The sequence below is a fragment of the Balaenoptera musculus genome, chromosome 14, assembly GCF_009873245.2.
Source record: "Balaenoptera musculus isolate JJ_BM4_2016_0621 chromosome 14, mBalMus1.pri.v3, whole genome shotgun sequence".
Classification (NCBI taxonomy): domain Eukaryota; kingdom Metazoa; phylum Chordata; class Mammalia; order Artiodactyla; family Balaenopteridae; genus Balaenoptera; species Balaenoptera musculus.
In genome coordinates, this window is record NC_045798.1 from 27905327 (window position 1) to 27927651 (window position 22325).

Here is a 22325-nt window from a genome sequence, read left to right on the forward strand (position 1 = left end):
CCTGTGGGTCTGGCTTGGCCAAAGGGAAGCGTAGACACGGGGAAGGGTCTGGGCTGGGGCCCTCTCGGGTCATACCCCACAAAGGCAAGCCAATGGCTCTCACACCAAAAACAAGAGACCTATGCTCTGGGTTGAACAGAGCTGGGCCGGCCCACAAAGGTTCAGCGGGCTGGGCAAGAGAGGGGGCCTTAGCCTTGGCTTTCTGCTTCCCACCTGCTTCTCCCCAGACCCCACTCCTCTTCTAGGACACTCCATGCACATAGGCCATGCAACCAGCATGCTCAAGCACTCTGGGTGTCCACTGTATGTCCCTCTGAGTCTCAGTTTCCCTTAAGTTGTCCTTACCACTGGCCCCCCTGTAACTTCCATCCGTGGAGCTACCTGGGGCAGGAGCAGAAGACTATACCACTGCCCTAAGGGAACTTGGCCTGGATGCTTACATGTGAGTCATTTCTGTCTTCTCTCAAATTTCACCATCTGTTACTGCCCTAGCCTCATCCCCCTCTTGGCCCAGCCCAAAGTTGGCCAGGTCCCTAAAGGTGTCCCCCCCCCATACACACACACATTGGGTGAGGGCCAGTCCTGCTCCAGCCAGCCTGCTCCAGGTGTCTGGAGGAGGCGACCCTTTCTGCTGGAGGATGAAGGGCAGGCAGCCAGCACTGTGGAGCAGCACCCCCAGACTTTCAACTCCCCAGCCCCAGCTACCTGCCTTGCCACCAGCCTCCAAGCTGCACAGATCCGGGCTCTGACACTGAGGACCAGGTCCAGGCAGCCGTGGCTCACAGGTGGGTCACTAGGCACCTCCAGCTGAGATGGGTCTGGGAAGCAGGTTTGGCATGGAGGCTGCCAGGCCTGGCCCGCTGGATGTGGCTGCCTCCCCATCAGCCCTGCTAGTCCAGCCACAGCCCTGGGAACACACACTCTCTGATCTCAGCCTGAGAAACCATCTCCTCCCAAGAGAGAAAACCAAGGGCAGGCCTGGAGGGCCTTGGGTGGGGAGGGGTAGTGGGTGGGGAGGGTGGTGGCCTGATCATCAGGCTGCAGCCCTCAGGAGGCCAGGGCAGCTCCAGGCTATGGGAATGTCTTCCCACAGGGGCGCTGACCCTCAGCAGCACCCTCTGGGCTGGAGGCCAGAGCCCTTTCCGGCCTGGGAGGGCTGGAAAGAGGGCCTGGAGCCTAAAGAGTGGCCTTGGGGTCATGGGCTGCCACTGTCCCTGTGTGGCCCAGTGGGCTGTTCTGCTCCCCAAATTTGGGGGTGCAGGCCTCACCCTTTGGAGTGCCTGGGGTCCAGGGGGCCACAGGGGTGGCCCTCATACCTAGACCCACCTGGCCTCAGTTCCAGCCTCCCATGAACTGGCTGTGCGGCCACCTCAGCACCAGCTGGCTTGGAAAGACAGCTACCCTGTGTGTCTGGGCCCACTGAAGATGTGTCTTCAGCTCTGACTGTGGACCATGCTGGACCATGCGTATGGATCACCCACTGGTAGATGAGGACATCAAGGCTTGGGGGCAGTCACTGGCCAGGTCTCCCAGCCTGACACTGACCACTGCTTCTGAGCCCCAAACGCCCAGGCTAGGTGAGACTAGCGCACTGGGCCAGTCTCCACCCAGACCCGTAACCCCCTCCCTTCCTCTCCAGCCACAGAGGTCCAGGCTGCCCCAAGCCGCCAGCACATATGTGCCGGGCCCCTGCAGCCAGCAGCCCGTCTGGCTCCCTGGAGCTCTGCCCGTTCCCTGCCCTGCATCTCAGTCAATCACAGGAACTGCAACAATCACAGCAAACTCCAGGTGTGGCGTTCCCTCCTCCCCCACCAGCACCCCGGGAGCCAGGCGCTATTGCCCCATCTGAAGGTTCGGTACTGGGGCACAGCTCGTGTCGGGAGGACCCCACGAGGCCTCCTGACCTGACTGTACATCCCAACTTCAGAGTCCTCAGGGCCTGGCCAAGAGCAGACCGGGCTCTACATCTCCTGGGGCTGAGCAGGGGCAATGGCCAGTCACCTGCTGGGCTGCAGGCAGAGCCTCAGCCCTGCTCAAGCCTCCCCTGGGGCTGACCCACTGACTGATGCAGGCAACGAAGGCAGGGAGACTCCATGGAAGCAAAACCCTCAGTGTCACCAGGCTGACTGCTGAGCCGCCCAGAACAGACCCTGCCCAGCTGCCTGGGCCTTGAGGGCTCACACAAGTGGCAAGTGCTGTTCTGAGGGTCGGGCTGTGTCCTGCCCATTAGTCACATGATGCCCTGCATACCCAAGGGGGTTGGAATTCCACTTTCTTTCCCTCCCCAGAGGCCCCAGGTCTTGCAATAAGCCACTGCATGCTGGCTTGTGGTCCACCTAGGCCCCTTGATTTTTTCCCCACTTGGCCATTTTCACCCTTCCTGAGTCCCTGGGCTGTTACCTGCAGGACAAGTTGTTGCCAGGCCATCGACAAGGGCTGCCCACTGCCCACGCCACTGCTGCCCATGCCAGGCTGCTGGGCACGCTCCAGCTGCAGGGCAACATGGCGCCGTTCCTGCTCCAATGCCCGTGTCAGCCGCTCGAAGCGGGCCTCCTGCTCCTTCACTGAGGCCAGGATGCTGGCAGCCGAGTGCACGTTGCAGTCCTCCATGACCAGGACGCTGGCTGACTGCAGGCAAAGCAGAGCAAGTCAGGGTGGGGCCAGGGCGGGGGCCTGGAGAGGCCGTCGTGGGCCCCCTGCCCACCCCACTCACAGATCACATGACTCACTCCCAGACCATAGCATCCAGCTCTCTGGAGAGAAGCCACATTGATTAAATTCTAAATTAAAAGCCATTAATCCAAGGCTGGCCGGAAGCAGCCGGCTCCCTCCCTGTGGTGTGTGGGGCTGTGACCTGGGCTCCCTGCTTCCTGCCAGGCCCAGCAGAACCTCGGACCATGGGCGGCCCAGAGCCTGCTGGGGAGGGAAGGGAAGGGGAGGGAAGGGAATTAAAGAAAGAGCTGGTGTGACCAGCTCTGAGACCTCCCAGGCAGTCTGCTGTCCAAAGCACATGCCAGTTCACCCCACCCTCATGGCACCAGCACAGGCCCATCTCACTGAGGTGGACGCTGGGGCCCAAAGAGGGTGGGGGACTTGTCTGTAGCCACACAGCTCACACGGCAGAGCCGGCGTACTAGTGGGCACAGAGTGAGAAGTTGCTCCACAGCCGCTGGGTGCCTGGCCTCCTAGGCTGGTGCGGGGATGACGCGGGCCTGCAGACCAGCGGTCCCACCTCCACTCCCAGCCACGCTGGCTGGGAGCAAGGCCGGTGTCTACCCCATGCATACAGCCTGGCTGAGATTCCGTGTCCAGAAGTGGCCCATGTGCCTGACGCCCGACCCTGAAGGAGGCTGAGGGCAGGGGCCTGGGCGCCTGAGGCCCAGCGTGTGGAGAGAGTCAGGCCTGCCCGGGCCCCATCCCAGCGCTGCCCCTGTGGGCCCCCGGGGAGTGGGTGGGGGCAGTGGGGGCTTGGCAGCTGCAAAGACAAGCCAGAGCCAGCGCTTTTCCTTACCACTTGCTCCCTGGCTGACCAGCATGTTTGCTTTTTGTGGGCAAAGAGCAGCAGAAGTATGTGTGCTCAGACCCAGGCGCACGGCAGCGGGTGGGGCGCAGGCCACGCGGGGGCTCCACGTGCAGCACAAAGCCTGACCCAGGCCAGTCCGCCAAGGCCATACCAACATGGGGCCTGGGCATGGCTGGCAGCACCCCTCAAGGGTCAGCTCTGCTGCTCATGGGCCCCTGGGGAACCGGCTGCAAGGACAAAGCCCTGGAGAGGAAGGGTCAGCGCTGGGCTCGGCCACTCCAGTGCCAGCTGGGCCAGGGGCGCGGGTGCACTTCAAGGTGAAAGGACAGCACAGAGACTCCCCCAAAGCCCGCGACAGCTGGGGAAACCAAGGCCCATCGAAGGAAGAGACCAGCGTGGGTCCAGGGCTGGGCTCCACTTCCCCAGCACCTGTCACACAAATGAAACAGCAACAAATTGAATTCCTGCTGGGAGAGGTGGTGGTCAGCACGGGGGTGGTGGGCCGGCTGCGGACCCACGTGATAACATGGAAGGCAAAACATGCATGAATTTTTAAGATGGACCATGAGATTTCAAAGATGCTTTACCCAGCTGATCCTAGGTAGAGGTCGGCTCCAGACTTGCTTCCTCTGCTGTCCCGGGAGGCCTGGGGGCCGCCAGGGAAGTGCCATATGCAGGACCTCAGTGACCCTCGCTCTCCTCCCTGGCCAACGCCTTCCCAGCCTCTGTTCCCCTCGAGGGCCCCGCACTGCCTGCTGGGCAGGCCCCTCCCGCCCCTGCCCAGACCAAGCCACCAGCTTCCTGAGTCCTCGGCGGAGGCCACTCCTCACCACGCTTGCCCGTCACCCATGGGGTGGATTTAGGAAGAGGACAGGGACGAATGTGCCATGCAGACACAGGCTGCCTGTCCTGGGGCCCGTGTCCAGGCCTAGGCACCCCAGGAGTGGCCCCAGGTGGGTGGATGGAGGGATGGAAGGGCAGGAGACCGGGTGGAAAGGGACACAGATGAACAGTGAGGGGACATGTGGATGCTGCCGGGAGGGGGCTGCATGGGAGGGTGGGTGGGTACGGAGGCAGCAGGGTGGGGGGAGAACGGGAGGCGGGCAGGAGGAATGAGTGGACGGGTAGTTGGGTGGATGAATGGGTGAGCAAGGGTGAGCCTGAGAAACACTCTTGGGAAGGGGCCCCCAAGCCCGCTGGGGTGCCACTGTGGCCAGCGCTCGCTCCCCCATGAGGGTGCAGGCACACGAAGGAACTGGGGAGATGCCCACCCTCCCCCGAAACCATGCCCACACTCGGCGTCTTCCTGCTAAACCAGCCGCTCCTCCTCAGAAGGAGCCTAGCCAAACCCTGCTCCAGAAATCAAATTATGGGGACAGAGTCCAATCTGGGTTGAGGAATTAGAGGAATTTCCTACGGGTCAGGCTGGCGGGAGGCCTGGGCTCCAGTGCTGACCCTTCGCCGGCCATTTGTTGGCACACTGCCCACTGCCCCAACCTTCACAAGGGGAGGGAGGGGACTGGCTACGGGTGGAGCCTCCTTCCACGCCCCTGGCCCCACCCACTTGATGGGGAGGAAAGTAGGCAGCAGGGGTACTGAAGGCCACCCACCTGGGAGGGCACGGTGTCCCCCCCATGCTCCCAGCACTGGCCAGGCCTTTCAAGTGCCCATCTTTACCCTACCGCCCCTGCTGTGGTTGGATGGTGCCCACAGCCGCGGGGACAGCTTCTGGCCAAGCCCACGAGGACGGGCACTGTGCCACGGCCAGGACCAGAGGGTCACCCGTAGTTGGTGTAATGCAGGGGTCGCAGGGTTGGGGGGGGCTTGGATGGGAAGAGTCCGTTCTTGACCTCAAAGCAGTGGAAGGAACTGCCAAGGAAAAAGGACCAGCTCGCCTTTGTGAGAATGAAACATTTCTAAACATCCAGAAAGAGTGCCACGTGCTGTGGTTGTGGCTTCTGTTTTTCAAGTGTAGCGAGCGTTTCAGACAGACGACAAGTGGGACTGTACATGTAGACACGGCTCCACTGCCGCGGAAGATGCGCGGGCACGTGGGGACACGTCACACTACTCTCCACTGTTGTGTTTGCAATTTTCCATGATATGGGAAGTAGGAGAAAACGACAAAGAAAACGAAAATACTGTCAACATATTGGGATCGTCTTCACAACATCCGGTAGAAAAGTGATATCCTTCATCTATACGGTGCCTATATAAGTCAGTAGGAAAACCAAACCCCAACTCGAGGTGGGAAAAGGTCATCGACAAGGCTTGTGGCCCAGAGATGAGGTGCGAAGGATGAGTGTGGAAATGGTCACGCGTGCACGCACACACACACATACACACACGCAATGGAAAGAGGGCGTGTCGGCCGCAGCGGTGCTCTGGGTGGAGGGCTCCTGGCCCGCAGGTTGCAGCAGGTCCAAAGTTCTGCACGTACCCACGTTCTAGGAGCTACTGCCTTCGCAAGACGGCAAGTAAGAGATGGGAAAGCAGGTGCCCCTCCCCCACCCCAGCAGGCCAGGCAAGTGTGAGGCCAGGGAACTCTCCCCAGGGGCTCAGGCGGGCGTTGCCACCCGCCACCTGAGGGAAGCAGCTAGGTTTTCAGGGAGCTGGGAGAACTGTAACTGAATTCAGCCTGGAAATTGGATTTCCCTAGCAGAGGAGGTGACCCTATCGCCACCTGGACCCGACACCATGGGGGTGGGAGGTGGACAGAGATGGCCCCTCAGTGACCTCCTCCTGCCCCCAAACTGTCCCTGTGGACACCCAGCAGCACCCACTGACCACATAGAGTACAACTACTCTGTGCAGGGGGAAGGGTCTGGGCGGTTCTTCCCAAGGGGCTCTTGCCCTGCACTGATGAGGCACCCTGGGCTAAGGGAGAGCCAGGTCCCTGGCAGCACTGGTCAGCCCCAGGGCAGGGCAGGGGCCGCTGGACTGGTGGTCCAGGAGGACCAGGGGCTATGGGGAGGCTGATGCAGGAGGCTCGGAGCCAGGTCAAGGCAGGGACACTTCTGGGGGCCCACGGAGCCCGAGGTCTTGGGAGCTAAGGGCCTGGGGCCGGGCCCAGGGCCAGGGCTGGGGAATGGCCAGGTAACTGCAGGCTGGACACGGCAGAGGAGGCCTTGCCCTGGCAGGAGAGTGGGCCAGGTGTAGGTGAGCATCCAGCTGCTGCCCCTCCTCAGTGGGGGAATTGAGCCACAGGGAGCCCACACCAGAGGCCCCCAAAGGGTCTCGGTCTGAGATTCCTGCCGGGGCAGGTCACAGACACTTGCTCTAAGTCTCCGGGTTCCCTGCCTCTCTGGGTGGACTCGTGGGATGGCGATGGACAGCAGTCCCCCAATCCCAGGCTGCCCCTCCTGCACCTGACCCAGATTCCAGCTGCAGTCGCAGCCCGAGGGCAATGCCTGACAGGCTCCAAGTGGGGGCTCTGGGCAGCGAGGACCCATCTCCTCCACGGTCTCTACAGCAGCAGCCAGCCCAGGGGCACCCCAAGGGCAGGGCAGGGAGGGCTGGGGCTGGTGGTCTCTCTGCCTGCACCAGCAGCCTACCCACTCCAGCCTGGCCATAAGAGGGGAGCCCAGGCATAACGCTGGGGAACGCCAAGGTGCCCCACTGTGCGGGGTGGGCTGGCCTGTTGCCTCCATACCTCCCCCTAGGGTCCCTCTGGGAGGTGGCTCCCCCAACCCCCCATTCCATCTCAGGGAGAGCAGAGCAGCGAGGGGGCAGTTCTGAGGGCCCAGGCTCAGAGCCCCACCCCACCGTGCTCTGGGGTGGGCACAGGGGCCAAGGCATTCCTGAGGCGGAGCCTGAGGCTCACAGCCAGGCTGGGACCAAACCCGACGGATCCAACTGGCACCAGGGCCTGGGAGCCCAGCTCCTACCCAGGGGCCAAGGGGTCCATGAGACCCCGAGGACCACCCCCCCCCCGAAGGCACAGGTGGGGCAGCTGTCCGGTCAGGCTGAGGGCTGGTGGCCTGTGTGCACCAGTGCCCTCTGCCTGGAACATCCTTTCTCCCTCAAGACGCTGGACCCCTTCTTCCCAGGCCCCCTCTGTCACCATGGCAACGCCCAAGCTTCTCTGAGAGGGACAGAGCCGCTTTGTGGTGGCACAAAGCCCCTTTGAGGGGCGGTGGGGGTTCAACCCCTGGGAGCCTGTGGCCAGTAAGTCTCTGGGGGGCAAGGCATGGCCCCTCAGCCCAGCCCCCACCAAGACTGCGGAGCCAAGAAAGATGGAGCAGGAGAGCCTGGTGGTTAGGGGCTGAGACACCCACCCCGGCACCACCTGCCCAGCTGCCCATGGAAGGGTCTCTGGGATGAGCCCCAGGGCCCCAGGAGAGGCTCTCTGTGGGGGCCTCAGAACTTCCCACGGCCTTTCCACCATTTGACAAGAAACATGCTCTCCCTGGATAAGTGGAAGAGGCACTGGCAGTGGGGAAACTCCCTGCCAGACGGGAAAGCAGACTCAGGACTGGGTGGGAACCAGGCACAGGGAGCCCTCGGGGGGCAAGCAGGTCAGATGGCGCGGCCTGGCATCAGGCCTGCTGAGGGGCTGCCCATGTATCCGGGCCTGCCCTACTCATGATCCTGGCCTGCCTTGCCCTGCTGCAGGGACCCCATCTTCGCCTGCCTGCCTTGGGGGAACACAGCCAGCACAGCTGGGTGGCCTGGGGTAGCCTTGCTGCAGCCAGGACCTCAGGGAACCTCGCTGTGGCCCGGCTCACTCCAGGGGTTGGGAGATGGGACCCCGAGGGCAATGTGGGTCCAGGGCACAGTGACAGGGACCGAGCGCAGAGCTCCCCGTCCCCACCCCAGAGTGTTGCCCTATCTGTGCCCTGGCCCCGCAGTCAGGGAGGCTCACCCCAGCCATGGAGCCCCTCCCCGTCCCAGTCTGTGGGCCCATGCCACCCTGGCCACTGCTGACCAGGCACTTCGCAGTGCCCCCACATGCTGGGCGCCCTGCCGGGCAGCCCTCCCCAAGTGACCTCAATGTGACCCACTGCAGCTTTGCTAACTAAGCCCCCAGCCTGGGGGTCACAGCCCCCGGGTGGCAGCACGAGGCAGAGCTGGCCCCAGGAGAGATCTGCCCCTTTGTGGGCAGATCCACGCAGGGCCCGGGGGTGGGGGGCTGCCAAGGGGCCAACCCTGACATGGCAGTGCCCCTCATGGTCAGCAAATGAGATGCCCCTGCACCCCGCGGAGGCCTCGTCTCATGCCCCCACACCCCGCCCGCCTGCTTCCCCGCCAGCATTCCTGCAAGCTGCTGACACTTCTGGGCACTGGGACGGGCCTGCACAGGCCATCGTCAGCAATACCAGGTCCACCTCCCCACAGAGCCCAGCCTGGGACTTCGCCATCCAGGGAGATGGGGCCTGGGGCTCAGCTTCCAGAAGGAGGTTCCCTGGGAAGTGTGAGAGTGAGAAACTGGTTCCCTGTTCCCTCATCAGGAACACCGGGGTCCAGCAGGGAGACTCCAGGCCCTGCAGGCACAGTACCCACAACCCAGGGGGTGACAGGTGTCAGGAGGACCCTCCAGCTGCCAAGGGTAGAGGCAGGGCAGCTGTGGCCACCTGGCCCTGGATGGATCAAAGGGGAGTGTAGGCAAGAGACCAGAGCACGCCCTGTGGAGGGAGGTTCCATCCTTGCTCCTGAGCACAGCATCAAAGAGCCAGGTCCCCTCTGGTCTGCCCTTGCCCAGGGTCCTGTGTGGCCTCCAGCCAGCACTGGCTCCTCCAGGGGCCCCTGGGAACTCCCATTCTCTCCCAGAAGCTGAGCTGGACGCCAGTCTCTCTGCTCCAGACCCCCTCGCCTGCCTGGGAACCAATTCAGTGCTCCTGAAGCCCGGGAGTGCCCATGGCAACAGGTCCAGACACCACCAGCCTCCATCAGACAGCAAAGTCCTGCCTTTTATATGCAAATGATGACCCAGTGGAACTGGGCAGGGGGCTTCACCCCGCCCCTACCCAGTGCAGACTCTGGGCCCCACAGTGTCCCTGCCTGGCTCCCCCCCACCCCCCCCACACCACATACCATAAGAGCCTGCTGGGAACCGGACCTGTCTGTGTGTCCTGCCCCCGCCAGGGCGCAGAACACTGCAGCTGGCATGCTGACAATTTGGGGAACTCCTTAAGCCCACCCGCAGGCTCACGCGTGCGGCCACCCACAAAGTCATGCACACACACACCCAGAGGCACCCAGGCTGCCCTGTGGGGCCTCGCCTGCCCCGGAAAATGGATGGTAGGTGACCTGACACTCCTGACAGGTCCTTGTGCTGGGGGAGGCAGGACTCAGGCTCCTGGGGGTCAGCGTTCTGGGCAGATTGCATTCCTGTCCTGAACACCTGGCAAGGTTGCCCCCACCAAGACCTGTGAGGCCGGGCCTGCCCTGGCTCCACAGCCTGCAGGTGCCCACCCTCAGTCCACACCGAAGTGTCTCTGTGACAGTAGTGGGGAGCATGGCCGGGCCAGGACCCTGGACAGAAACACCGAGGCTGCACAGACCTGCTCCAGCCCCCACGGCCCAAGGCAGACCCTGCTGCCCCCCGGGGACCCAGGAGAGCTGCCGTTTACCAGCACAAACATCAGGGAACAGCTGATGTGCCCTCAAAAGGTTAAAGACGGCCTTGAACTGATGAGCTGGGAACAAACTATAAGGAGAAGGACCGATCGTGGGTGATGAGGATCCTGTGGGGATTTGAAGAAAAACATGGCGGAAGCTAAACAGCAGCCGGGACGCTGTCCCCAGGCCGCAGGATGCAAACCCAAGGCAGACCTGCCAAATGGGCAGAAAAGGACACAAAGCTGTCAAGAGGGAAGACAGGAGTGGTGGAAAATGGACCCTGGGAACAAACTCCCCTGGCACAGGAGGTCCCTGAGGGACCCCACAAATGGCCAGGAGCCACCCCCAACAGAGGCCTCCAGCAGGGTTGTCAGGGTCGGGTTGGGGTCTGAGCTTTCCACCCAGAAAGAAGCTGAGCAGATTGCGGTCATGTCAACCCTAGCCTTTACAACTTGCTCTCCCTGGGCTCTGTGCCCCAGCCTCCAGGCTGCTGTCCCTCCACAGGGCAGGAAGGAGGTCGCCTGGCCTGGCCCGCACCGGACACACCCAAGGCGGCACTGAGGAGGGCCCACGTTGCCGCCAAGCTGCCCACATCCCGGAGGGGCTGGACGTCATCCACGCACAGATGTCAGCTGCAGGACCCTGCTGCCCAGCTATCGTCTCTTGTTTGCAGAAGCTCTTCTATGGCAAGGACCAGCTGACAGCTTTGTTAACAGGGTGCTTCCCTTTCTTCCTTAACTTGGGATCTTGAAAGAGTAAACCCAGCTCTGTGCTTCCTTAAGGAAACATCGTGCAAAGTTCCTGGACTGTCAGAGATGATTTGCCACCCCAGGCCTCAGTGTCCCCATCTGCACACTCGGTGTCCCGCAGGCACTGCGGCCCAGGGCCCATGGGTGCAGGGGTCACGGGGCGCCAGCCTCTCCCTGCAGGGCACAGAGCAAAGGCCCCGGAGGACTGGCTGGCAGCCCGCTCGAAGCCTCCTCGTTATCTTGCAAAATGCAGAGAGCAGCAAGTACATTCAGACGAATGAATGGCCTAATTAGGATTTCACAGAGAGTGAAAATATTTTGAAAAGAAAAAGTTTAACTAAAGGCATATTTGAAATACCAAACTCATCAATTGCAAATGACAACCTCGCAAGATGTGCCAGGGGGGCGGGGTGTCTCCTTCTCCCCAGCTGACAATGGGCAGCCTTCCCTGTGGGCGAAAGAAACTGGGCCTCAGCCTCCCCAAATCAGAGCTGCAGGGCGGTGTCCCCGTAGCACAAGACCTAACTCAGGGCGGAGCTGACGACTCTGGGTGCCCCGGTGGAAGGTCACACAGGGACGGGGACGGACGCCCAGGGCCTGGGGAAGAAAGGCCCCTCAGCAGCCTGACAGTCCAGTCCAGGCAGGAGAATGAAGCAGAGCAAGCCAGGGAACAGCCAGAAGCTGACTGTGGCTGGCAAGGCAGGGAGAGGCCCCAGGGGCGAGCTGAGGGGCAGGGGCTGCCCCAAGAGCCACTAGGCCAATGGCCACCTCAGGCTTGCACAGACCACCCAGCACGGCTGGCGTGGCACCGTCCCTCCTGGTGGCCTGGGCCCCGCAGCGCAGTCACACCACCAGCTGTGAGGCACCCTGAGCAAGGAATGGCACAGCCAGAAGCTGGCATGGCTCTCGCACCATAACACAGCGGCCAGCACGAAGTGCCACCTGCGCTGAGCCCCACAGGGTGAGCAGAGCCAGGTCTGAAGCCAAGTTCGGCCTCGTAGAATGTTATTCCTGAGAAGCACGTGCTCCGGAGTGGGAAGGGGCTGGGGGCATCCCTGGGGCCGTGGTCTTCGCTCCTGCCTCTCACGTTGAGCCCCCCCACCCGGGGAATGACCCACGAGTCCAATCACAGAGACCCCTGGATGCCTGGCTGAGGGCCGCCCACAGGCGAGGGCCAGCACCTGGCTCTCTGGCAACGCAGGCAAGATGCTTGCGAGGCAGGTGGACCAGCCGACCCGCCCCGAACTGAGACACAAACAGGCGTGCATGTGCCTGGCCCAGTGGTGCTGCCACTGGAGGCCCTGGGGGTGCCAAGCCCGCGACCCTAGAGGAAGAGGCCCGTTCACCCCCCACAGCATGACAAAGCCACTCGGGCGTGGGACAGCCCATGCCCTCCCAGCCACAGGGAGTCGCGCATTCACAGGCCGGATGCTGCAAAGGGGCCCGGATCACTGTGGGGGCTTCTCAGGGGCCTTCCCACAGCAGGGACCTGTTCTCAGTAACCAAGGAGGCTCAGAGGGGCTGGAGACCTGGGGAAACCAGAGCGGGATGCACACGCGCACAGGCCAGCACACCGGGGGTCCCGGGGAGGAGGCCCCAACTGCGTGGACCAACCTGCATCTGCAGGGCAAGTGCGAGGCCGCCCGTGACTTTTCAGAACAGAGACTGGTCAAAGGGAGGCCCCGACCTGATCTTCTAACAGGGCCACAGGCACCTCGAACCTGAGGATGCGGTATGTCACATTTATAGTTCCTGGTGATAGAAAACATCAGTCAAGAAACTGTTCAGATACAACCATATCAACACAGTTCAGCCCTTGCCTCACATTTATGTCAAAGTAAATTCTAGACGGATGAAATCTCAAGTGTAGATGCTGACCTGGAAACACCGACAGGAGAAGACGGATGTGTGTTTATCTGGCCACGTGCTAGACAACGCGTGGAACAACAGAAGGATTGAAGGAGGAAGAATTCCACAGATTCCACACAAAACATGAAAAATTTGAACAGTTTTTGAACACGAAAGCCATCATAAGCAAAAATTAAAAGGCTGAAGAAAGACGGATGAAGGCAGAACCCACTCTGTGCGCGGCTGCGACCCCAAGAGGCCCCACGGGGGCCGCGGCCACAGAGGCACAGCCTCCCTCAGCCCGGGTGAGGCTGGTGGAACCAGTGCCCGCGAGGCTGCGTGGAAGTGCCTGCGGCAGACACGATGAGTCCGTTACCAGACTCAAGAAGCGCAGGAGATGGGGAAACAGGAAGAGGCAGAGAGAGAGGGACAGAGAGAAACAGGGAGAAAACCAGGAGAATGAGGGAGGAGGGAGAAACAGGGACAGGAAAAGAGCAGCAAGGGCAGGCACAGCAGGCGAGGCGGTGGGCAGCCTCCCACAGACCTCATTACCTGCCATTTGGTGTCTGGTTGGCCTGCCAATCTGAGGCACGGTGGTCCACCAGAAGTTTAGGGGGTGGGGGCCAGCCCCTGCCACCCTAGGCCCCAGATGCCATGCCACCTGTGCCACCAGCAACGCCACGTCCCAAGGCCTGGTGCTCTGGCCCAGCAAGCCCTGGACACAGGCTGAGCCTCTTCATCCCAATCCACAAGCCCCCACGTGGCCCAGCAGCCTGGCCACTGAGATGCTTGGCCAGACCTTGGTCCTCCCACCTGCCTGGCTGGCAGGTTGCCACACCCGAGGTCCTGTGGAACACAGAGGAAGGAGCAGGCCCCCTGCCCTCTCCTGTCTTACAGCCCTCAGCACAGGACACTCAGGCGTCTGGAGGCTCCTGAGTCTGTAGCCACTGCCTTCTCACCACCACCCAAGTGAGGTGCTGGCTGGGCCAGGCTATCCACGCTGGACACCCAGGGACACAGAATCCACAGGGCTGGGTGGGCTGAGCCTCCCACAGAGACGGGGCTGGGCGGGGCAGGGGCAGAGGGCCAGGCTGGGGCCTGGGCTCCTGCAGTGGAGCAGCACAAGTGGTCACCACACTCTGCAAATCAGGCAACACAGCAAACTGACAGAGTGGTACCAGCAGGGCTCACTTCCCACCACACAGGGTTCTGGGGGCCACAGGGACCACTCAGCCTCCGTCCCTGCTACACTTCCCGGGCACCATGCCTCGTGCCCCTGGAGCTGTGATTAGCAGAGGAGCCCACGTGGCAGGGCCAGCACCAGCACCCTCGCCATGAACACAGCAGTCACGGCCCCTCCCCACTCTGACGGTGGCCCAGGGTGGCTGTGTGTGCCAGAGGCCATCTGGCCCTTTCAGACAAAGCCTCCTCCCGGCCTCAGTGCCCTCCTCCAGGAGCTGCGGCATGTGGGCCCATTGCCTGTCCTGGCTGGCAGCTCCAACCTCCCTGGTGCAGCAGGGACTACCCTGAGCCGGGAGCGAAGCTGACGGCCTGTGTGACACCAGACACCGCCATGCCAGGCATCCAAGTCAAGGAGGGTGCGGACCAGTCCAGCTAATGTCCTGGTGGGTGGTCCCCAGTGCACGCTTGTCCCTCAAGCCAGACGTCCCTCAAGCCAGACGTCCCTCAAGCCGGTATCTGTGGTCCATACCCAGGCCATCGGTGAATTCAAGTAGGGGTGGCAGGAGGCCCCATGTCCAGCCTTGTCCAGCCCAGGGCCCTGTGCCCACCAGGTTGAGGCTGGCCGGAAGCACACACCACTCAGGCCACAGTCCATCCCTCCATGGACCACACCCACCAGCCCACCACCCGTGTGAGGAGGGGACGTCCCTGGAGGAGGTCAGCATGTCCAGACACCCATCCAGCTGGCTCCACATCCTGCAAGGAACCAGAGGGCACCTGGTGAAGCCAACCGGCGGTGTTAAGGCCCTTCTGGATGGGGCCAGAGCCCCAGCTGGGCACTGTCATCCCTGATCCAAGGGCCTCTGGTGGTGCTCCAACACAGACTCACTCCCACACGACCGTGCGTGTTCTCACCCCCACCCCACTGGGACTGTCACGTCTACAGTTTGCATCAGCTGCCATGGTCCCTCCTGGGCGTTTCTTACGCTGTTGACTACCCTTCAAAACCCTGACCATTTTGAGCCGATGATAACGTCTCCCTTCTCCAGAGGTTGGGTGTGCTCTGTTGTGATAAACTCCCACACCAGGATCTCACTGGCCTGTTCAGGGGGTCATGGCCCCCAGGGGTCTGCCTCCCTCACCTGCCCTGGGGCATAGGCTGCCTGCCTCTCTCCTGAGGCTCCCCGAGGCCAGCCCCCATCCATGTCCCTCCTAGGCCAGCAGCCAGCCTCCCAGTCCCGGACCAAGGACCACGCAGCTTCCTGTCTCGGCCAGTGGTCTGGGGACGCGTTCCCTCTCCTTGTATCTAGGTCTGGGGAAGTTGCCAAAGTGTTTGTGTTGTAAAAATGAAAAACAGGGCACCACAGACAGGCTGGAGGCCACCTCCGGGAGATCACAGTGGCAGAAGCTCTCTCCCCTTGGCTCTGCAGTGTTTACCAGGTTGTTCCAAGCTTCTGTCCAACCTTCCTTTGTGGACATGGCTCATTTGTGGGCCTGCGGGTGGGTCTCTCTGCCTCACAGTAGCCCCTTCATCACGGGGAGGGGCTTCAAGTCAGGGTGGGATCATGGGGGTAGATCAGGATGCCAGGGCCAGAGGCAAGGAAGAACGGGGAGCTCGAGCCAGGCGTGTGTGTGCACGCGTGTACACGTGTGTGCGTGGGCACCTGGGAGGGGAGGCGTGGTTGGGAGTCTGCCCACCCGCTGTACCCTCCCCACCCACAGCAGGACCTGCTGCTCCCACCCTGAGGTCTGAGGCTCAGGGATCAGCTTTTGCTTAGAATGTGATGCTTCTGGGGCACGTCTGCTTTTGGCTTAAACGTTCACATAGACCTTGTCCCATGGAGAACCACGTGCCTTTCTTATCAGTCCTGATAACCGCCAGCCTCTCCCCAGTGCTGGCTGTGCCCCATCATCTCGGACTCTCACTAGGGGCCTGGGGTCAGCCCAGGACACCATTTTACAGACGGGGAAACCAGGTCCAGGCAAGGCAGCGCTGGGCCAGGATTTGAACTCAGGTCTTCCTGTCCTTAGGACACACACCCCCCCCCAATCCAGCCACAGGAAGAATGTGGCTCCCACCTCGTGGGACTCCAGCAGGCCAATAACTCCACAAATGCAGAGGAGGGCCGGGAGTCAATGCCAGTGTGGGGGGTGGGAGGGCATCTGCAGGGCTGCAGGTGGGGAGGGGGCCCGAGGGAACTTCCTGCAGGAGGGTGGGAGCAGGGGGGCAGGGAGGGTCTGGGGACGCAGGGTGGCAGTGGGACCTGAGGTGGGGTCTGTGTCCCCAGGGCGCCTCATCTCAGCAGCACTGTACAGATGGGGGGTGGGGGGAACAGAACCTCATAAGAGCCCTGGGGCCATGGACAGACAGATGGACAGGTCTGAGATACGAAGGTAGAAGCATTGATGGGATTTGTGCCGAGAGAGTGGGGGTACCTGTCTCAGGGAGCCCTTTCTAGCACCCCTCAGAGTTGGTCCTGGCCAAGGACCCTGCACCAAGAGCCTCGGGGCCAAGGGACCCACCCCCAGCCTTGAAAAGGCCTGCTGTGTCCCCGACTGGGGCAGGAGGCCTCTGCAAGGGCTGGCCAAGAGCCACAACAGCACAGACCACAGATGTCTGACAGCACGAGGCAGCCCCCATGTGCACAAACCAAGTCCGGCAGAGGGACAGGGCCCAGGCTTGGGGGATGCTGGACAGGCAGCTCAGGGCCGCAGTGGGTGATGAGGAGCCCGGGTGAGGGTCAGGCCGGCCTGACTGAGAGCTCGCTCTGCACTCGAGCCTTGAGTCCTGCTCCACCACAGCAAATCCTGACGTGCCCTTCCAGGCCGCTGGTCACTCTGTGCACATCTTGAAAAGGCGCCACTTCGGCTGCACCCTTGTTTTACAGAGGTCACTGAGGCAGAGAGAGGCACAGCCCTGCGCTGAGTGGCAGACGCAGAGACCTTGCCCGGACCCCTGGGCAGTGGCAAGATGGCCTATGGGGGTCAGGGAGGCGCCTAGGGCACACGCCTGAAGGAGGACCCCACCTCCACGGTCCCTGCTGGAGCCTGTGCTCAACCACCCTGCCACCCAGCCCTCGGCCTCCCTCTGCTGTACCAAGGCGGTGAGGGCACAGGGTACTGAGGGGCGTTGCCCAGGGTCCTTGCCCCTCTCCACCTCCCCACCCTGAACAGGGGGCCTGGAGAAAGCAGAGCTCCAGCATCCCAGCGGGTGCCTTGGCGGGTGCCTCGGGAAGGGTCCCCACCTCTGAGGGAGGCTGGGTGGAGCCAGTCTTGCTGGCCATGGCAGTCCTGGGTGCCCTCTGGTGGCTGCACTCAGCTTGTTGCTGCTTTGCTAGAGGCCGCTGGCCCCTCAGGGTCCACTGGGGCAGTGGTAAGCGCTGTGCCTCACACACACACAGCCTGGGCTGGGGGCCCTGTAGGTGATGTGGATGTCCACCAGCTCTGGGCTCTTCTTTCCGACCTGTGAAATAGGCTGAGCTGTGCAGCTCTCCCATTCAGGAAGCCCCAGGAAGGAATTCCTGACCCTGAGTCTCTCTTGGTTACTCTCTGATTCCGGGGCTCCTGCAGAGTGGCCGAGGCCTCATCCTAGTCTTGATGGAAGCTGGCAGCAAGGGAACAGATGCCTTCCCCAACCCGAGCCACTGTTGGGGAAGGTCCCAGAACCCCTCGCTGCCTCCCTGGCATCCCACAGCACCCCAGCTCTGTCCCCTCCCTCCCTCTGCTGACGCCAGCCCAGGGCACATGCTAGGGGCTGGTCGAGGCTCTGCTGGGCCTGGTGTCCCCACCCTCCTCTGCGCTACAGTTCTTAGCTCCTCTTGGAAGTGCAGGATCCCACTGCTCGTGGTCCCAGGCCTGTCTCCTGGGATGAAGGGGAGTGAACCCACCTGAATCCTTGTGCAGCACAAACAGGGATGGAGGTGCAGCCTCCATGGAAACTGGGAGATGCAAAGGGACCCCTGAGGGGCCACCCTGGGGGAGGCACACAGCCCAGATTGGGGGGCAGCTCTAACCTGGCAGGACTAAGGGCTGGCCCAGCTCACCCAGGAGGCACCTGGTCAACAGGTACTTGTGCCCATGAGGAGAGTAGGGTGAGGGCTGGCCGGGCTGTGCTTATGTGACCTCCTCCCCAGGCCAGAACCAGAGTCCTGAGCACAGCAAGTGCTCTGTGCCCAGTCCTGTGCTGGGTGCCAGTGCACCTCAGACTTGGGGGCATGGGGCGGCAGGGAACAGACAGGGTACTGTGGATGGGACAGGGCAAGGCTGGGGGAAAGCACGAGTGCCCAATTCACAGCCCCACACGCTGTGGCCAGACCCCAGGTCCAGACCACCTGCTCAGGAACTGACTGCTGTGGGTCCAGCACTGTCCCAGGTCCAGATACACTGAGCCCAGGACAGGTGGGACCTGCTTGGGGTGGGCAGACCTCTGGCAGCCTGGACCTGGGAGTGGAGGTTCCCAGTGCAGCCCTGTGTGTGTCCTCATGGGGGAGGTTGCCCCACAGGTGCTAAGCCGGTCACCATCCAACCCCCTGGGTTCATAAACCCTGACCCGGCGTGTGCCCTGCTCGGTGACTCGGGAAAGGGGTGTGAGTGAGGGATTATACAATGAATCGATCCTAAAGAATGAAACCCTTGGCGCAGTTCTTTTCTTTTCCTTGTTCCTAAACACGCCTGGGTCTAAAGGGGAAGGCCGCTGGAGTCCCCGAGTTGCGTTTCCACTGGGACACGTTATGCAGAGATTAGAAACGGTGACATATTGTAATAACCCAATATTTAATTATTTAAGATTAAAATAGGAAGGCTGGGGATCTCCGGCTGCCCGCCCAGGGTAACACCACGGCAGACCTGGGCCGAGTCCCACTACGAGTAGAGGGGACACGCCTCAGCCAGGGGTCCGGGGGCCCGCCGACAGGGCGCAGGGGTGGCGAGGAGGGGGACCCAGGTTGGGGCTTCGGGCAGGAACCCCAGGCAGCGTTCCCTCCCTCGTCCTCTGGGCGGCGGGAGCAGCGCGGCGCCGGGACATCCCTCGGCCCGGCCGTGCCGGTGCTTCCCGGCGGCGCGCCGCCCCAGGAAAGTTCCCCCGCCCCGGGCCCCTCCGGCCGATGGAAAGTTTCCGTGGCTGCGCGGTGCCAGCTCCAGGCGCCCGGTCGAGCAGGGGGAGGACACGGCTCATATTGGCCGCGGCTTGAGGGGCGCGCGGACCGAGGCGCACGGCCGGTCGGGCAGGACCCGAAGCTGCGCACAAAGGGACCCGCCCCCGTCAGTCCGGGGTCTTGCGCACCGCGGCGCGGGCTCGGTGCCGGTGGAGCAGAGCCGGGCTGGACCCCCGGCCTTGACCCCTGCCCGGACCTCGATTCGGGCCCCTGCCCATCCCGCAGCCCCGATCCCGGCCCCGACCCCGGTCCCCGGCCCGAACCTACCTGGAGCGCGGCGTGGGCGGCGCCGCAGCGCGGCCCCCGCCCCAGACGGGCGTCCCCGGGTCCCTCGGCGCGCGGCGTCCCCGGGCGGGCGCAAGTGACTGTCCCAGGGCCTCCGCTCGCACCGGTGCAGGACTCACTCCCCCAGCCCAGCACAGCCCAGACTAACCCTCCGCCCCTCTCGCGGCCCGTGCGCAAAAGGGGCCTGCCGGCGCGGCGACCCTCGCCCCGCCCCTCCGCCGCCAGTGTTTCCATTGGTCGGGAGGCCCGGCAGCCGGCACCGATTGGACGGGCGCGGAGAGACACCGGCTTGCCATTGGGCGCTCCGGCTGTCCGTCTCTGCCGACCACGGCCCCTCGTGGAGTAGCGGAGGCACGGGCACCTGCCGGGACCTCTGCGGCTGAGGCCGGGGCCGCGGGCCGCCCCTTCCGGCGGGCCGCCCCCTCCTGGCCGCCTTCGAAGAAGTCCCCGGACCGTCTGGCCCGAGCTGGGAAGGGAGCAGGCCCGGCGCCCCATCCCCGGACTCGGGCCGGGTCGCCTGCATCACCACCCCCAGTTCCCAGGTATCCTGCTCCAGCGCCTGCTGTTGGCCCGGCGCTGGGCGCCACGCCCTCCCTTCAGCGTCAATTGTATTCCCCACAATCCGCGAGGGAGCGTTCTGCTGCCCTCCCATTTTACAGACGGGAAACGGAGGCTCAGAGAGGTTCTCACTAGCTTTAGGTCACCGGGGCTCCAACCCAGTCCATCTGACTCCGGGGCCCGGGCGCTCTCCCACCCTCATTGCCCCAGGGTTCCCACTATGGAGGCCGGAGTGGGTGGGGCTGGCAGTTTTTCCAAGGGTAGAAAGGGACCGCTCGGTGAACAGCGGTTTTCCTCCTTGGTCAGTGATGACTCGACAGACACCGTGGGCTCAGCCCATCCTGCAGGGCCCCAGGGACTGGCCTCCCTCATGCGGCTCACCGAAAGGCCACAGGTCTGGGCCTGGGGAGGAGAAGTTTGTGTTCATTTTCCCCGCGTTCTGGTGTCCATTTCCTCCACCCTACCTGGGGTCATGCAGGATCCCTGTGGGGCTCAGCCACCCGAGTTGGGTTTAGCACAGGTTACATTTCCCCTGCCAGGTGGAGAGCAGCCACCTGGTCCCTGCAGTGACACAGGGCACACACATGACCACAAATGGGACCACAACCCTAGGCCAGCTCCAGGTAACTTTGGGGTGCAGGGGGCACCAGTGTGGATGCTGCCCACTGGGGCTTGTTTCAGGGGGTCCCTGACCAGTGACCCTGGCTCGTGCGTGGTTCTAAGCCGTTCTTGCTCTGGTTGCACCTGGAGATGACCAGATCCTCAGCTCACCATATTCCCCAAGGCTGCACAGAGCCACATGGCCCACCACAGTGCTAACTGGGGGGACAGCGGGGGTAGAGACATTCATGTCTTATCCACCCACATCAGGGGTCCACTGTGTTCACCCAGAAGTTCCTCGGTCAGAACGAAGAAAAGGAAATGATTTGGGGCCAGAATTCACCACTGGTACCACATTGGGTTCCCCTGTACCCTGGCATACATGACAAATCAACCCCCAGCAGCCATTCAGAGCCAGGCAGCCACAGCCAACTGACTGGAATTGGCACTGGACGTGTCACCAGCACTGGAAGTGACAGCCATTTGGCACCCTGGCACAGGGATATTGCTTGAAGCTCTGGGCAGGCAGAATGAAGGTTCCCTCTCCAGAACATGGCCGACCCTTTCCTATACTTAGGAGTGGATTTAATTAGCCCAAAGTTCTCTGTGGATCTCTCCAAGGGCATTGAGCCCTGGTCCTCCTGCAGCCCCTCCTCTCACAATGACCTTGTGGCCCAGCACCACCCCTTTCCCACACACTTGCTGATGGTGGCAAGAGGGGCTGGACAGACCTCTGCTGAGAGGGCAAAGGGGAGAATTGTGCACCAAAATCGGCCCAAGTGAGGACTCCCTCCATCCCCCCTCATCCCTACCCCCCCCCCCCCGACAGGCTTCCAGAGACCTGTCTGCCCTCAAGCTGGCTCACCAGCTGCACGGAGGGTCGGGGCAGGCAGTGCCAGTTCCACGAGGACCCACCATGACCCAGGCTGCAGATGGGGGTCAGAAACAGAGTGCAGGAGAGATGGTCTCTACCCCTAGACCACTGTCACAGGGCCCAGTAGCCTGGTCTCCTATATTTCGTCCTCTCTACCTGGCTTCTGGCCAACTCTGTAGGGGCATACCTGGGGCATGTGAGGAAAGCTGCAGGGAGAAAAAGGTTTCAGCTGGATATTAGGAGGAACTTCCCAACAGTTGCAGATGCATGAGATCAAAAGGGTGACCACACAAGGTAATGAGCTCCCCATCTGAGGATGTATCTATGTATGTATTTATGTATTTTCTTTTTTAGATTTTTTTTGACGTGGACCATTTTTAAAGTCTTTATTGAATTTGTTACAGTATTGCTTCTGTTTTACATTTTGGTTTTTTGGCCGTGGGGCATGTGGGATCTTAGCTCCCTGACCAGGGATCGAACCTGCACCCCCTGCATTGGAAGGTGAAGTCTTAACCACTGGACCACCAGGGAAGCCCCTGGATGTATGTATTTAGAGGTGAGGTAGCAGTGAACCCCTTGTAGTCCTGAGACTACCCCCACCCAGATGCATCTCATTGGGTGATGGCAAAGTGGGATTTAAACCTCCACGGAACCCAAGCATGGCTGCATCCCACTTTGCAGGTAATGGGAAGGCACTGCTCAGGAGGGCTTGACCAGTCTGTGTCCCACCCCTCTACGGCATTGGCCCAGTGATTTGGGGCAGACTACTGCAGCTGCTGCCCCATCCCCCAGGGCATGGTCACTCGCTTCCAAGCCCCAGGTCCTGCTTATTCAACACTACTACCTCTTGGCTGGACTGCATGATCTAGCTGCCAGGAGGGGAATCACTGGCACCCACCCAGCATGACTCTCTTGACAGAAGGCAGGAGGGAGGACTGAGTGTCTCACTGGGTTTGCCGCCTGCTGGCCAGGAGTCCTTGGACGTCGGGAGT

General features: G+C 62.2%; 1 protein-coding gene across 3 annotated transcripts in view; it reads right to left on the minus strand.

Moving 5' to 3' along the window:
- ARVCF (ARVCF delta catenin family member) overlaps positions 1–19444 on the minus strand; it is a 36054-nt gene extending 16610 nt beyond the window's left edge. For all 3 annotated transcript variants that reach the window (XM_036823611.1, XM_036823609.1, XM_036823607.1), the window contains exons 1-2: positions 19284–19444; positions 2401–2628 (exon numbers count right to left, since the gene is read on the minus strand). In XM_036823611.1, the coding sequence (XP_036679506.1) occupies positions 2401–2610 (210 nt within the window). In that variant the 5' untranslated portion in view covers positions 2611–2628; positions 19284–19444. The remainder of the gene's footprint in view (positions 1–2400; positions 2629–19283) is intronic.
- Positions 19445–22325: the final 2881 nt, after the last annotated feature.